The sequence below is a fragment of the Tachysurus vachellii genome, chromosome 24 (genome assembly GCF_030014155.1).
Source record: "Tachysurus vachellii isolate PV-2020 chromosome 24, HZAU_Pvac_v1, whole genome shotgun sequence".
NCBI lineage: Eukaryota > Metazoa > Chordata > Actinopteri > Siluriformes > Bagridae > Tachysurus > Tachysurus vachellii.
Genome location: NC_083483.1, coordinates 14,011,315 through 14,027,860, shown reverse-complemented (window position 1 = coordinate 14,027,860; position 16,546 = coordinate 14,011,315). Strand labels below are relative to the sequence as shown.

The 16,546-nt window shown below is 45.2% G+C and overlaps 2 protein-coding genes across 2 annotated transcripts in view; both read left to right on the top strand.

Annotated features, from left to right (window-relative positions):
* The first annotated feature begins 617 nt into the window (after positions 1-617).
* On the top strand, positions 618-9,406 carry atg4da (autophagy related 4D, cysteine peptidase a). Its single transcript, XM_060860682.1, has 11 exons — positions 618-936; positions 2,776-3,025; positions 3,298-3,381; positions 3,947-4,120; positions 4,233-4,578; positions 4,687-4,751; positions 5,368-5,492; positions 6,313-6,391; positions 6,471-6,547; positions 8,464-8,583; positions 8,682-9,406. Exons 2-11 carry the CDS (start codon positions 2,827-2,829, stop codon positions 8,847-8,849), a joined length of 1,437 nt encoding a protein of 478 aa, XP_060716665.1. The 5' UTR covers positions 618-936; positions 2,776-2,826; the 3' UTR covers positions 8,850-9,406.
* Positions 9,407-10,098: 692 nt separating this feature from the next.
* actr2a (actin related protein 2a) overlaps positions 10,099-16,546 on the top strand; it is an 11,736-nt gene continuing 5,288 nt past the window's right edge. The window contains exons 1-4 of the mRNA XM_060860986.1: positions 10,099-10,249; positions 12,371-12,481; positions 14,787-15,002; positions 15,122-15,194. Coding sequence (XP_060716969.1) covers positions 10,202-10,249; positions 12,371-12,481; positions 14,787-15,002; positions 15,122-15,194 — 448 coding nt within the window. The 5' untranslated portion in view covers positions 10,099-10,201. The remainder of the gene's footprint in view (positions 10,250-12,370; positions 12,482-14,786; positions 15,003-15,121; positions 15,195-16,546) is intronic.

Genomic DNA, 16,546 nt, shown 5'->3' with positions numbered 1-16,546 from the left:
ATAGATAGATAGATAGATAAAAAGATAGATAGATAGATAGATAGATAGATAGATAGATAGATAGATAGACAGACAGACAGACAGACAGACAGACAGACAGACAGACAGATAGATAGATAGATAGATAGATAGATAGATAGATAGATAGATAGATAGATAGATAGATAGATAGACAGACAGATAGATAGATAAAAAGATAGATAGATAGATAGATAGATAGATAGATAGATAGATAGATAGATAGATAGATAGATAGATAGATAGATAAAAAGATAGATAGATAGATAGATAGATAGATAGATAGATAGATAGATAGATAGATAGATAGATAAAAAGATAGATAGATAGATAGATAGATAGATAGATAGATAGATAGATAGATAGATTAAACAGTTTTGTTAACATTTGGAACACAGCGATGCGTCTGATTAACAATAGTAAATACAGAGCTCACGTGCACCTGGGCTGTGTTCCCAACTGCACCCTGCTGGACGTTGAGATCCCTGCGCGCGCGCTGTATAAACCGCCAGCAGGAGTCTTTCATTAGGGCGCCTCCGTAGTGCATATGGAGCGGTTTGGAACACGGCCGCTGTGACGAATCAAGGAAGTAAATCGGCGTTACAGCGTCGGACGAAAGCGGCAGTTGTGGTTGAAGCTTGACGTAGATCAGACAGGAGGTTCTATTCGTGTGCATGTTTTAATCTAGGATCTCTAGGCTGAATAGATAGATATATATATATAGGTAGACAGATAGATAGATAGATTGACATGCCGGATGTGAAGGTTAGCTGGTTATGTAGTTAACTAGCTAGTTAAGGTGAAGTCTACATACACGTCCTTGCCTTGACATCCAGCTTTACTGTTCAACAACAACATTAACATCAGCTGAACACAAAACTGAACACAACACACAAACATGCGGCTTTTAATACTGAGGTAAGTGTCAACTCCATAACAACAACCAGGTAGCTAACCGACTTAGCCTAATTAGCCATTAGCATTTAGCATTAGCTTCTCTACTATTTCATTTTCTGTTTGAAATATAAACGTAAATATATATAAATATATTTAAAGTAGCACAGGAGGTTGTCTCTGCTTCTGTCTTACATCTTTTAGGTTTTTTTTTACACTCAGGACAACGTTGATTAAATTTAAACTTGTGCATTAATATAATAATAATAATAATAATAATAAATATTACTGATATTTTTGTATCTTGTCCTTATCATGTTTCTTGTCACTAATCTATTTTAATCACTGCCACCCTTTTTTTTTTTTTTCCCCCAGACTTTAGTAGTAAAAAAAAAAAATTTGCTGCATGTAAGTCACACTGGGATCACATGCCTGCTTTCAATCAGGTCGTGTGTCCAAGTTTTTCTCTCTCTCTCTCACACACACACACACACAGCTGTACAACTTAGTTTCAGGGGAAAGTACAGAGTGCGAGAGTCGCCGAATGACATCACAGCACCGATTTGCATATTGTGTCTTACATTTACAGCATTTAGCAGAAGCCCTTATATCCAGAGCGACTTACATTATCTCATTTTTATATAGCTGAGCAATTGAGGGTTAAGGGCCTTGCTCAGGGGCCCAACAGTTGCAGCTTGGTGGACCTGGGATCGAACTCACAACCTTCCGATTGGTAGCCCAACACCTTAACCACTAGGCTACTTCCTGAAGGTAGAGTTTTGTCTGGATATCAGATGCGTAAGGAATTAAATGGTTCACGGTTCTCGACCCTCCCGTGACGTTTAACGTAACTATAAACAGATTACAAAAAAGTATAACGTACGTGTCGCTGTTTACTAAAATTAAAGCGCTTGGCGTAAGACGTCCCACGATGTCGAACGCAGCTATAAACGAATAAAAGCTACGACGTGACGTTCTTTAACAAATCGTTGCAGAATACGAGCGAGGGGAAAAAAACACTTCAGGACTCGCGGTTATGGGAAAATAATAAGTAAACATTTATGGAAGGAGTCTCCAGTGTCAGCGAGTTGTGGTATAAGATAAATTCACATGCTGACTTTTTTTCCTGTAAGCTGTGTTTTTATTTTTTGAATATTTATATAAAGCTTTTTATGTTGGTGTGGACTGGGTTACTGCACCGTGTTCACTCTTCTGAATGAAATTCAGAACGTCACGCCACTCGCGGTTTCGTTTCTGCACTTGGGATTTCCCCGAAACTGCTCGCTCCTGTGAAAAAGGAAGTGAAAACGGAAAGAATGGAAGGAATCGAATTATGACCGCATATGAAATGTGTTTAATAGACGCATCTGTGTGGAAAAAAATGAGAAGTTTAGCTATTTTTCGGTGGTGTTTCTTTCACCTGCTGTTCTCTGGAAAGCAGCACAGCTGAACACGCAAAGTGTTTCTGTAAGGAACTCGGATGCTTTTTGTGTTACGTGCCATCTTGTCAACACACACACGCACACACACACACACACACACACACACACACCTGGCTTAAGGTGTCCAGTGACTCACTTTTCAGTCACGTGTGTGTTCTAAGGCTTTAATGTAATGACTTGAATGAACAAAAGACACACAAACACACACACACACACACCACACAGGGCTGAATAAACACTCTTCCTATGTGACTGATCTACAGACTCTTGAGTTATTCCAGTATTTCCAGCTCTCATTAATGTATGTTTGTTTCAGGAACCTGGTTAGTGAGGAAGATAATCACATAGGAACAGCACTGTTAGAGGAAACTAATCACAGCCTGACTGTTAATCAGGATTCTCTTTCATTTCCCTTCCTCAGCTTGCGCTGGTGATGATGTCACTCCACGGAGGTCATCAAGAGGCCTGAGTCATGAACTCCGTAACGCCCAGCGGCGCCCAGTACGCGAGGGGTGGAGCTCTTCACAGCGACCTTGTGGATGGGAGGAGGCAGGTCTTGGAGACGAGGGGGCATTTCGGGAACGGGTCGCTTGCTGACGGGGCAGGAGAGCCCGATGAGGTGGATAAGCTCAAACTGAGGCTGATGTCGGCGTGGAACAACGTTAAATACGGTGCGTTTTAGAGAACGTGATCCAGAAAGCAAAAAAAAAAAAAAAAACCTGGCTAACATTTTGGTGTTAAAAAAAACCTTGTGGAAGCGCTAGGGGGCGGGGCTTATTTACAATTAGATTGTACAATGGCGAACTTGCTACATTTCTTGTCGCTTTGTAACACATAACGTAAAACGCCAGACCAGCACGGGTCAGTTTAGCTAACAGCAGTTGATGTTGATAGACGTGCGACGTTTTCCAGCTAAACACTGATCCGCTCTCTGCTCCCTCAGGCTGGTCGGTAAAGAGCAAAACCGTCTTTAACAAAACATCGCCGCTGTTCCTGATGGGACAGTCCTATGTACTCAACACTGAAGGTGAGACTCTTTGTCCTCTCTCTCTCTCTCTCTCTCTCTCTCTCTCTCTCTCTCTCTCTCTCTCTCTCTCTCTGTGCGGTTTAATTGTAGACGACTTACTGAAACGTGACCCATGTCTGCACCTGTGTGTTTACCGTGTGCTGCCAGTGTGTACCTGTCAGTGTCTGTTACATCACTAACTGTACCTTTGTTAATACACTGCTGATGACTGACAGCTAGGTGTGACGCTATAACAGCTGGTCTGTAGTTTTCATTAAAGCAGCCATTAGCGACTTTGAGTGTTTGTTGAACACTTGGAGCTCCGACGGCTTTATTAAGACCCCGGAGATGTTTTGACGTGCCATGAACATTGATCTTATTTCAGTTCTTTATAGCGTAGTAATGACACATTTTATATGTTTGTATTAATGAGCAGCTAATGAGCCTCTTTTCCTTTAATTAGCAAATCAGATCATTTTACCAAATAGGACTGAAGTCAGTTTAAGGGCCGTGAATAAAGTATTAACAAACAAACTGCCTGCGTAATGACGCAACAGTGTGTCAAACTTACTGCCTCTTTCCTCAGAGGAAGTGGAGCGTTTCCGGCTGGCGTTCAGCTCACGAGTGTGGCTCACCTACAGGAAGGAGTTTGCTCAGCTGGAGGGCTCGAACCTGACGTCGGACTGCGGCTGGGGCTGCATGCTGCGCAGCGGACAGATGCTGCTCGCTCAGGGGCTCATGCTCCATCTTCTGCCTCGACGTACGTGACAGACAGACACTCCGTAACACGACGAAGAGAAACTGTATCTGAGCTACAGCTCACGTGTGGTATCTGTTACTAATCGACTAATTACTAGTCGTCTGTTTTGCAGACTGGAGATGGCCGGACTGTCCTCAGCTGGCGGATGTGGATTTCGAGGTGCTGAGACCTTGCTCTCCGTCTCGTCCCAGCGGTATCTCCATCCCCTCCTTCAGCTCTAAGTGGAGCACGTCTGCGTCCGAGAAACGTCCGTCCTCAGAGGTCCCGAGCGAGGTATCGAAACCCGCTGAGACGAGACGTGACGCGCGGACCGAAAGCCTCCACCGCAGGCTGGTGTCCTGGTTCGCTGACGAGCCGACGTCGCCCTTCGGGGTTCACCGGCTGGTCGAGCTGGGCAGGGAGTCAGGAAAGAAGGCTGGAGACTGGTACGGACCCTCACTCGTCGCACACATCCTGCGGTGAGTAAGCGGCGGTAGAGAAGCGTTAACGTGTACAGCGTTCGGCAGGCGTCCTTATCCAGAGCGACGTACAAGATGATTCACATTCTGCTTGGTTTATTTGTTTAGGAAAGCTGTGGACAAGAGCTCAGAGTTGGACGATCTGGTCGTATACGTGGCTCAGGACTGCACAGGTGCCGAGTGCGGATTTAATGCTCATTAATGTACTGTGTGTGTTCTCCTGATTATCAAGCCCATATGTGCTGAACTCCTAATAATAATAATAATGATAATGATGATGATGATGATGATAATAATAATGAAAATAATAATAATAATAATGATAATAATAATGATGATGATGATGATGATGATGATAATAATAATTATTATAATACTGATAATTAATAACGATAATAATGATAATAATAATAATAATCCTCTCCTCTCCTCTGGCACATGGATGTGGGGATTTGGGATCATTCAGCTACAAGATCATTAGTGTTAGAGATCACTGAGACATTAAAGACACTGATGTTGTTCCAGTTCATCTCAAAGGTGTTCAGTGAGTCAGAGTCAGGGCTCAGTGCAGGTCACCATGTCAGGAGCTCAGGGGCTTCGAGTCTCTGAATTCCAGTGAAGGGACAAAGACATTCTATTCAATTGTGTCCTTCAGACTTTGAGTAAGAACCACATGTGTGTGTGACGGTCAGGGGTGCACATACTTTTACTTATACAGTGTCATATAGCGTGTGGTTTGTTTATTTATTTATCTATTTATTATTTTAAACGACATTTCTTTGTTCGTAGTGTATAAAGGGGACTTGATGCGGCTGTGTGACTCCGGTAACTCCGGCTGGAAGTCCGTCATCGTCCTGGTCCCGGTGCGTCTGGGAGGCGATTCACTAAACCCCGCCTACACGGAATGTGTCAAGGTAAAGCTCAGCATGTTGTAATCAGGAGCTTAGAGCAGGAGATCAGCTACGTATGTTCACGGCGTATGTTCACTACGTATGTTCACGACGTATGTTCACGACGTATGTTCACGACGTATGTTCACGACGTATGTTCACAGAGTGACTAAATCGTTGTGTTTTTAAACCTGGCTCGACTCAGAAGCCGTTGATGTTGAATATTGTGTCTTGCAGTAGATTAGTGATTTTAAACGTCCCTAATAAACACACCGTTCTATACAAAAGTCAATCAAACAAAGCTTTAGACCTCTTTGGGCATTAAAATGACATCACAACACTGGTCACGAACGTTGTCTCTAAGCCACGAAGTCTCAGGATGTACCGTGTTAAAGCGCTCGTTCAAAATGTCATCGTCGCTATAGTAACAGCTCGGTCACGTGGACCTGCGTGACCGGCGAAATGCGTAACCTATTCAAACGCATTGATATTTAACATGGAATGGAACGTTCTGGAAGGAGTCTCCAGTATCAGCGCTTTGTCAGTGAATCAGTAACTTTTACAGCGTGGCTTTGTAAGATTTCAGGAAGGAGACGTGTGTTTTTATTCATTCATTAATCAATCAAGCAATCAGTAAAGTAGCTCCGCTTCACTCCACTGCATCGTGGGTTATTTTTCTGTACCGCTGCATCCTCGTCGTGTTTTATTCCTTATAAATAAAGAACACGTGGGAACATGTTTGTTTAAACTGTAATCAGTTTGCGGGTTTTATATTCACTAACACGTGTAACGTCGACTCGCTGTTTATAAAGTCGTTCATCAGCAAATCTTTTCTGTTTTCTAGAATCTTCTGAAGTTGGACTGCTGTATCGGGATCATCGGCGGGAAACCCAAACACTCGTTGTTTTTCATCGGCTTTCACGGTGAGTAGCGGTTACGTCCGTCTCCATCGGCCGCCTAGTTTTCCATCTGTGATCTGATTGGTCGCTTCGTGTCCCTCAGATGAGCAGCTGCTGTATTTAGACCCACACTACTGTCAGATGGTGGTAGACGTCACACAAGGAGATTTCCCGCTGGAGGTAAGAGAGCGGCGTTTATACGTCACGTTAAACGACGCGTATGATGTACGAACTTAGCGAGTTTGACCTCCGTTTTTAAAAGAATCTGTTTTATACCAGCTAAAAATCCCACCGGCAAATCTGAGTCAAATATGTGACAGGTGAAGAGTTATTACATCACAAAATGTAAGAGCCAATCATGGTCCAGTATGCAAATGAAGGCCACAGACTAACATGAACACGGCAGGCACTTATTTCCAGGGATTTCAGTACAGCGTAACAGATGTTGCGTCATCAGGTAGGCGTGGCCTATTTGATAATCTAACCCTAACCATAACCGTAGTTTTCGGTTGTTTATTTGTCCTTCGTAGTATGCTGTTTTTTTTTTTTTTTTGTTTGTTTGTTTTTTTTTTTGAAAGAAGGCGTTTTTCCTCCGGAAACACGCCCACTTTACGTCTCGGTAACGAAACCCCTGGAATTTAGCGCCTGCCACATGAACACAGCTATACGCTAGTGTTGTAGCTAACGTTCAGCGAACATCTGCAGACAGCATTTTTATCTATTAAACAAAAGATGGAACTTTCGAATCGTAATAACGGGGAATTTTCTCACGCGTAACTTTTGGTTTGTGAGTTTTCTTTCAGAGATTATTGACAGAAGGTAAAACTGTAGCTGCTACTCGAGTTTCTTTCTACGCTCCACAATAACTCATTGACTTTTTATCGAAACGAATCGAGGGCGTGGACTTCAGAAGACGTTCAGGATGAGGTTAAAGGAAGGCAGCGCGTTTGTACTGATGTACGCTTTACTCCCCTTTACTCCTGCTCTCAGAGAGATTTCATAATGAAACCAAACCCCCCGCTTATATGTCTAAAGTCTTTACGCGACAGCAAAAGCAACTTCCTGACTTTCAGGTTTAAAAATATTGCAGGAATTCCCCAATTCGGAAAATGACCTAACGCTGCAGAAAACCTCTTCTCGCTTGTGTAGAATCTCTCAACTCTGTGCTCTGTGTTCTCGTTCTCAGTGTTTGACATCTGACCGTTGGCCAAAGCACTTTGGTTTGTTGACAACATGAAACCTGCAGAAAATCCCACCATGTTTAATCATCTCGGCTCTGGAGAAAATAAAACCTCTAAACGTCGTCTAGGGTAGGTCCATATCAGTCGCGCCGAGTCCGAACCCGAAATCCGAGGTTAATTCGCAGCCGCGAGCCGTGACGTCTGAATATAATCCCTAATCTGATGCAGGGTCAAAACTTTAGTCTAATTCTAAGACCCAAGTGTCGGAGTCTGAGTCGAGGCCAGAGCCTCAGTTCTACAGTCCAGGTTTTGTGGGCAGCCGTGAGACTAATCCCCAAGTCGAGTCATAGCCACAGTGTCCTGAGTTTAGTCAGACATTTAGAGGGATGTGTATGTATTTACTAACATAGATCGGACTGAGATCAGATCAGTATCAGGTGCAACCAGATTAAATCTCTGAGGAAAACATTGAGGAGTTCAGTTCACTGTGTCCACATCTAAATAATTATACAGTTACATATCAGAGACACATCAGTGTAACGCTCTCTGTCTCTCCTTCTCTCTGTCTCTCCTTCTCTCCGTCTCTCCCCCTCCCTCTCGCTGTCTCTCCCTCTCGCTGTCTCTCCTTCTCTCTGTCTCTCCCTCTCTCTCTCTCCCCCTCTCTCTGTCTCTCTCTCTCCCTCTCGCTGTCTCTCCCTCTCACTGTCTCTCTCCATCTCTCTGTCTGTCTCTCTCTCTCTCTCTCTCTGTCTCTCTCCCCCTCTCTCTCTCTCTCTCTCCGTCTCTCCCCCTCCCTCTCGCTGTCTCTCCCTCTCGCTGTCTCTCCCTCTCGCTGTCTCTCCCTCTCTCTCTCTCTCTCTCTCTCTCTCTCTCTCTCTCTCTCTCTCTCCCTCGCTCTGTCTCTCCCACTCTCAGTCCTATCACTGTAACTCTCCGAGGAAGATGAACTTCAGTCGCATGGATCCGAGCTGCACTCTGGGTTTTTATGCTCACAGTAAGAAGGATTTGGAGTGTTTGTGTTCAGCTGTTAGTGAGGTGAGTCTCAGCTTCTGCTCCAGCAGGTTTATGGATTCAGACGTCAGAACGTCCGGTGACGTGACTCGGTTTTTCTCACTGTGTTTTCTACGCTTCAGGCTTTGTCTGCATCTAAGGATCGCTACCCGATCTTCACGTTTGTGGAGGGCAGAGGGCAGGACTACAGTCTGGAGGGGTACAGTGGAGGCAGCTCTGAGCCCAGTGCCCACATCCTGCCCCGTGGCACCGTGAACAGAAGTAGTGCAGAAGGCTTTGTGTTTCTGTGACGACTAGATCTGCACTCGGACTCAAACCTGTGTGATTGTGTGTGTGTGTGTGTGTGTGTGTGTTGGGGTTTGTAGAAAATGTAATAGATATAGATGTTGAAGCTTGTTTTATTTTTAGGGACAAACCACTCACTACAGTTTATCCCTCTCTGTCTGTCTCTATCTCTCTCTATCTTTCTCCCTTTTTTTTACATATGAATCTGCACTGTTTGTCGTCCATGTTAAAGAAAACGGGTCGATCATGTAACGCGATGGTGAGAACAAGCTGCTGTCATCATGTCTCTAACCCGGACCTGCTCCTCTCTCTGTACACGTCACTGACTCCAGTCTCATTAGTGATTGATATCGGCGCTGGTGTGGCTCAGTCCCCACGTCCTCATGCGATAAGCCTCTTTTGCAAAGCTACCGATCATTCCTCCTGGACTTTGTTCCTCTCATCATGTTTCATCCTGAGATCACAGGATTGTTGTCTGACGAAGTGAAACACTGGATCACACAAAACAACACTGGATTCTTCTTTTTTTTTTTTTTTAAATAAAATAAATGTCTGTATCCGATGTTGTTGAATGCCGTTAAATCTGGAAATGTTTCGGTGGTTGTTGCTCTTACTGTTGTTTTAATTTATAAAATTGTCCTTTTTTTTATTTATCATGTCGCCTGAGAATACAGCTACTGAAATCCTCCTTCACTGCTCCTTCCTGTCTCCAGAACTCATCGACTTTCTGTACGGGTTTCCATTTTAAAACGCTTTAATTCTATCTCGTGCTTTAAGATATCGGTATCGTGAGATTTTACTCACGACACCTTTTTACCTCAGCGAAACCGACTCGCCGATCGGACGTTAGACTCTTATTTTGCTACCGGTTGTTTAATTTCCTTTATTATACATCATTAAAAACATGCGGTATCCGTATCGCTCAGCGCTTGTTAAAGTTGTAATCTACGTTTGTGGGTGAAATTGATCAGTTTTTAATGTGTTTATAGCGTTTTGCACTGCTTTCTAACCAGGATAAAAGTTTGCTTCTTGAAAGTGAGGGAGTTATAACTGCAGTAAAGAATCATTTTATGTATTGAAACTTATTTATTTATTTAATTAAGTAATTACTTACTTACTTAACTAACTTAATTAATTTAAAAAAAAAAAAAAAAGAACTTTTTTTTGCGGCATTAAGGAGGGTTTTGGTTTTGGTTTCTTATCGCTGTAGTTGTTGCAGCGCTAAAGGAGAGGACTTTTATTTTGATAAGCCTCCCGGTCGTTGAATACGGAAGTGGAGTTGGGCGGCGCTTCCGCCTGTGGCTGAGGAAAGTTGGGCTGCCAGATCAGGGCGGATTCTCGGATTTTGGATCAGAAGATGGACAGTCAGGGGAGGAAAGTGGTGGTGTGTGATAACGGCACCGGGGTGAGTGCACGCTCTGTCTTACATTTGCGTGTTTAGTGCAGGCTGTGATTAGTGACTGCGCCGTTTTAGATCGCTCAGCATTTGGAAGTCTACCGTCTTGGGTGGCGGTTCTTTAGTCCCTACCTGTATTCCGGAAAGTCCCGCCTCTTGCTCAGAGATTGGCTAGCCGCGTCCACCTTCCGCGCGTTGATTGGCTCTGGTTAGGCGAACGACTTTCGCGCGACCAATCATGTCGTGCGGAACGGAATACGGGTGTGTGAGGAAGTTTCGGGGTGGTTACGGCTAGTCAATGGAATGTGATTGTCAGCAGTGTTGTTATGGTGAGAGTTATAACGTCTCGGTGAGAAAACGTTAAATACCGTTTAGAGAACAAGCCCGGCGACGTGTTGCGGACGTGTTCAACGTCACGTGAAGGAGAAATGACACGGTTTGTCATGCTAGCATGTTAGCTCATTGATTGTTAGCCAGTGATAATCACATCGGATAGGAAAAGAAATTCACAGCTGTGTTTGTGTTCCTCGTGCTTACTGAGGGCCCGGATATCGAGGGCCCCGGATACTGAGGGGCCCGGATACTGAAGAGCATTGTAGAAGGGACAGGGGGGAAATACACACACACATACACTCACACACACATATACACACACACACTCACACACACATATATATATACACACACACACTCTCTCTCTCTCTCTCTCTCACACACACACACACACACTCTCTCACTCACTCTCTCTCACACACACACACACACACACACACACACACTTGTTTTACTATCCTTGTGAGGACCTGTCATTGATATTATAACCACACCTAGTAAAACTCTATTCTTCATCTCAGAAACCAAAAGGAGTATCTGTGGCTTTTTAAGTTCATGGGGACCTGATGAACGTCCCCACAAATGTGACACTTGTCATATTTCTGTCCTTGTAGGGACATTTTGTCTCCACTAGGATATAAAAACACTCCCCCAAACACACACACACACACACACACATCTCACCTCTGACATCACTTCAAACCGTCTCCAAAACCACTTGTCAGCCGCATCGTGTTAATTATGATCAACTCTAGAGATGAACTGGTAGAAGAGTTGCTGTTCTCATGTTTTGATGTGAAACATGATTTAAAAAAAAAACCACATGTTTTTGTACATAATCACTCAATATGGCAACCTGGTGTGCACAGAATAACCTGTGCGCTTTGTGTGAGTCAGTGTGTGTTCTCTCCGTCTTCTGACAAAACCTAGCGTTCGAACAGGAAGTCAGCTCACACTTTTCTAACACTGCGCATGATTCATAGCTAATCTGTGTGCAGACGTGCAGCAGAAGTTCTGTTATTTTCCCCCTCAGGCCTTCAGATATTGTGAAGTGTATCGTTAGCTTCAGAATGGGCCGGGTGGATGAAGCCCGAGGCTGGCTGGGTGGGTGAAGCCGGAGGCTGGCTGGGTGGGTGAAGCCGGAGGCTGGCTGGGTGGGTGAAGCCCGAGGCTGGCTGGGTGGGTGAAGCCCGAGGCTGGCTGGCTGGCTGGCTGGCTGGCTGGCTGGCTGGGTGAAGCCCGAGGCTGGGTGGGTGAAGCCCGAGGCTGGGTGGGTGGGTGGGTGGATGAGGCCCGAGGCTGGGTGGGTGGATGAGGCCCGAGGCTGGGTGGGTGGGTGGGTGGATGAAGCCCGAGGCTGGGTGGGTGGGTGGGTGGATGAAGCCCGAGGCTGGCTGGGTGGATGAAGCCCGAGGCTGGGTGGGTGAAGCCCGAGGCTGTGCATTAGAAGACTCTCTCTCTGCATGTGAGATGCCTGGTGCCATTCGCTAAAAGCCTGAGGTTGGGCAGTAGAATCCTGAAGCGGGGCAGGTGAATCCTGGCGTCTAGATGGGAGAAGGTTTAGGTTGTGGGTCAGCAGATGATGATTCACTGCTCTAACAGGAGCAACACACACACACACACACACAGAGAGGCAGGGGACATAAGGTGTGTGTGTGCTGATTTTACTGAGCTCTCCATAAATAAATGTTTACAATGTAGGTAACACTTTAGACTGTATTGACTGGACAGTAATAACATCTCTCTCTCTCTCTCTCTCTCTCTCTCTCTCTCTCTCTCTCTCTCTCTCTCTCTCAGTTTGTCAAGTGTGGATATGCCGGCTCAAATTTCCCTGAGCACATCTTCCCCGCGCTGGTGGGGCGACCCATCATCCGCTCCACAGCCAAAGTGGGCAACATCGAGATCAAGGTAACAATGGAGTCACTTACTAGTGTACCCGCCTCCTCACACACACCCGCCTCCTCACACACACCCGCCTCCTCACACACACCTGCCTCCTCACATGCACCCTCACACACACACCCGCCTCCTCACACACACACCCGCCTCCTCACACACACCCACCTCCTCACACACACCTGTATCCTTGCCTGCCTCCTCACACACACCTGCCTCCTCACATGCACCCTCACACACACCTGCCTCCTCACACACCTGTATCCTTGCCTGCCTCCTCACACACACCTGCCTCCTCACATGCACCCTCACACACACCTGCCTCCTCACATGCACCCTCACACACCTGCCTCCTCACACACCTGCCTCCACACACACCTGTATCCTTTCATACTTGTGTTCACTTGTTTACTCACACAATTACATTGTTGAACACTTGCATACATGGACATCTCCACACCTCATACTTAGTCTCACACACTTGACTACTCCCAGACTTGAATAGTAGCTCACTTCATATCTTCATATATACATATATAACACCTGTACACTCACACACTGTAATATGTCTGTATGCCTGTATAATAACACACTTACATACACAGTTACATAATCTCTCTCTCTCTCACTCTCTCTCTCTATCTCTCTCTCTCTCTCTCCATCTCTCTCTCTCACTCTCTCTCTCTATCTCTCTCTCTCTCTCCATCTCTCTCTCTCTCTCTCTCTCTCTCTCTCTCTCTCTCACCCTCACTCTCTCTCTCTCTATCTCTGTCTCTATCTCTGTCTCTGTCTCTCTCTCTCACCCTCTCCCTCTCTCTATCTTGCTCTCTTTCTCTCTCTCTCACCCTCTCTCTCTCTCTTACTCTCTCTCTCTCTCTCTCTCTCTCTCTCTCTGTGTTTTTAAGTGATGCCGTGTAATACATATGTTATGTGTTTTTTAGCTTCATTACCCAGAAGAAGGTGGAGACGCTTTTAGAAAACAGGAAACTGAAATGATCTCTCTCACTCTTTTCTTTCTTTCCTTTTTTTTGTCACGTTTCCTGTTGGTGGCTTTGTGTTCTTTTGATTACCCATGTGTGTGTGTGTCTGTGTGCGTGCAATAAATAAGTCACATTCAGATTTACTTCAGTTTTTGAGTGTGTGTAGTTTCTGTGTGTGTGTGTGTGTGTCTGTGTGTGTGCTTGTTGGCTGCCTTTCAGTTCTCTACCCCTGATGAAGTCACTAATGATTGCATCAGTGTTCCTCGTCCTACTGTGCTGCGGATGTGAGCGCTAAATAAAGAGCTTCCCTTGCACTCTCACTGTCTTTGTGAGACGTGCTTGCAGCCTTGCATCTCGGCGCACACTAGCATACTTGCGCATTTCCTTACAAGAATGTCTGAAAACTAGCAGCTCACATTCACACAAACTGCAGGCTCGTACACCCTTGCACGCCTGCATACTGTTCTGCATACTAACACAGTGTTATACCTGCAAAGCTGCACAATTTCATACTAGGATGCTTGGTAGTGCTTTATCACTTACATATTTGCATACTAGCACACTTACATTCTTGCATTCTTGCACATTTGCATAATAGCACACTCACATACTTCCATACTCGTACACTTACTATAAGTGACTATAAGTGACGTGACATACAGCTAAGTACGGTGACCCATACTCAGAATTCATTCTCTGTATTTAACCCATCCAGAGTGCACATACACACAGCAGTGAACACACACACACCGTGAACACACACCCGGAGCAGTGGGCAGCCATTTATGTTGCAGCACCCGTGGAGCAGTTAGGGGGGGTTTGGTGCCTTGCTCAAGGGCACCTCAGTCGTGGTATTGCGGTCCCGAGACTCGAACCCACAACCTTAGGGTTAGGAGTCAAACTCTAACCATTAGGCCACAACTTCCCCACATACTTACACACTAATACAGCTGCCTTCTTGCACACTTACATATACACCCTCATCCATAGTGAGCAATTGAGGGTTAAGGGCGTTTCTCAGGGGCTCAGCCTGGTGGACCTGTGACACAAACTAACGCAAAACTGACGCAAATCTGTACACTAGCACTTGTTCACTTGGGTACTCCATAAACTCGCACATGCAGATAACTGCCTAGCAACGCACTTGCTCATTAGAGTTGAAAACAAAGCTGTGAGTTTTATGATACTTAGAAATAATCTCTTAATTCACCTATAGCAGGTGCTGAGACAGTGTATAAGGGTCCTTAAGTGTTCCTAGCTAAAACACAACAAGCCTGACGAGGCTCCCTATTTAAAGAGAAATGTTTTGAACATGTGTGACCTCTGAACCACGACAGGACCTGATGGTGGGGGACGAAGCAAGTGAGCTGCGCTCCATGCTGGAGGTCAACTACCCAATGGAGAACGGCATTGTGCGCAACTGGGATGACATGAAGCACCTGTGGGACTACACCTTCGGCCCAGAGAAGCTTAACATCGACTCGCGCAACTGCAAGATCTTGCTCACGGAGCCCCCAATGAACCCCACCAAGAACCGAGAGAAGATCATTGAGGTATGAGACCTCTCAATGCTAGGAATTGTTGGAATAATCTAACCAAAAATGACATAGAACTAACGTGACCAGGATCTGCGCATGTGCTTACCGGTTATCTCTCTTCTCGCTCTCTGTAGGTGATGTTCGAGACGTACCAGTTCGCTGGCGTTTACATCGCCATCCAGGCTGTGCTCACACTATACGCTCAAGGTATCCCAGGCAGCATGCGGACGGTCCGAGTGTGTGAACGATGGTGAAGGGATGAGGGTCTAAAGCCCTATTCGGACGGGATTAGTTTTACGTGGGGATGTGGAGTAATGCAATTTTACCTCAGGACGTCTGTAATATTAATTGGCCAATTCGCACGGGACAAGACATCTCAGTAAAACTAGCAGAAGTGGGAGGGGTAACTCACTTTACGCACCACAGTAACCTCCTTGTCGTCATGTGCGTATGACGTTGCTTCCTGTTAGCAACGGACGGGATTAGTATTACCTGAGGTAATTTTTCCGGACCTTTTTACAGAAGGTAAAAGTCGCCGTAATCTTTACTGACATTAGCCCTATTCGGACGGGATTAGCTTCTCTGTGATTTTAGTCCCGTTCGAATGTGCCATCTCGGTAATCATTACGGACAATGTCAGTAAAGATTACGGCGACTTTTACCTTCTGTAAAAAGGTCCGGAAAAATTACCTCAGGTAATACTAATCCCGTCCGAATAGACCCGCTGTAAATATGTACGGTACAATTCTGTCATTTCCTGTTTAAAAGTAGTTTTTGACGCGTTTTGCAAGCATGGAGGCGCCATGTTGTCTGTTTGCGCACGTGATAACAGGAAGCAACGTCATACGCACATGACGACAAGGAGGTTACTGTGGTGCGTAAAGCGAGTTACCCCTCCCACTTCTGCTAGTTTTACTGAGATGTCTTGTCCCGTGCGAATTGGCCAATTAATATTACAGACGTCCTGAGGTAAAATTGCATTACTCCACGTCCCCACGTAAAACTAATCCCGTCCGAATAGGGCTATTGTCCGTAATGATTACCGAGATGGCACATTCAGATGGGACTAAAATCACAGAGAAGCTCTGGTAATAATTACTTTACCCCCACGTAAAACTAATCCCGTCCGAATAGGGCTAAAGTCTGAGGATTGGGGTATAGGGTAGGGTTTGGTCAAAGGAGACACTGTGATAATAAGACCGTTGATAGGAACCCGACTTAATAGTTGATTGAAGGCCAAGATCAAGTGGAATCAGCTGGGCTTCTACTTGGTTGTAATGAAAACCCAGCCATTTCTGGATAAGATTGTTGACCCCTGGTGGTGGGTTTAAACGTAAAGGTTTAGTGATTAAAGTGTCGATTTGAAGTTTTGCATTTTTCAAAGTTGTAGTTGAGGGGTGGTTTAGGGTTGGATTTGATGGGTTGGGTTAAGAGATTTGAGGTTTAGAGATAGAATCAAAGGTTGCGGTTTAGGGTTGAGCATTTAGTTTGGGTTTGATTTAGAATTTGTTTTAAAGGGTTGATGGTTGGGGAATTGGGTTAGTTCTGAAGGTTGTGGT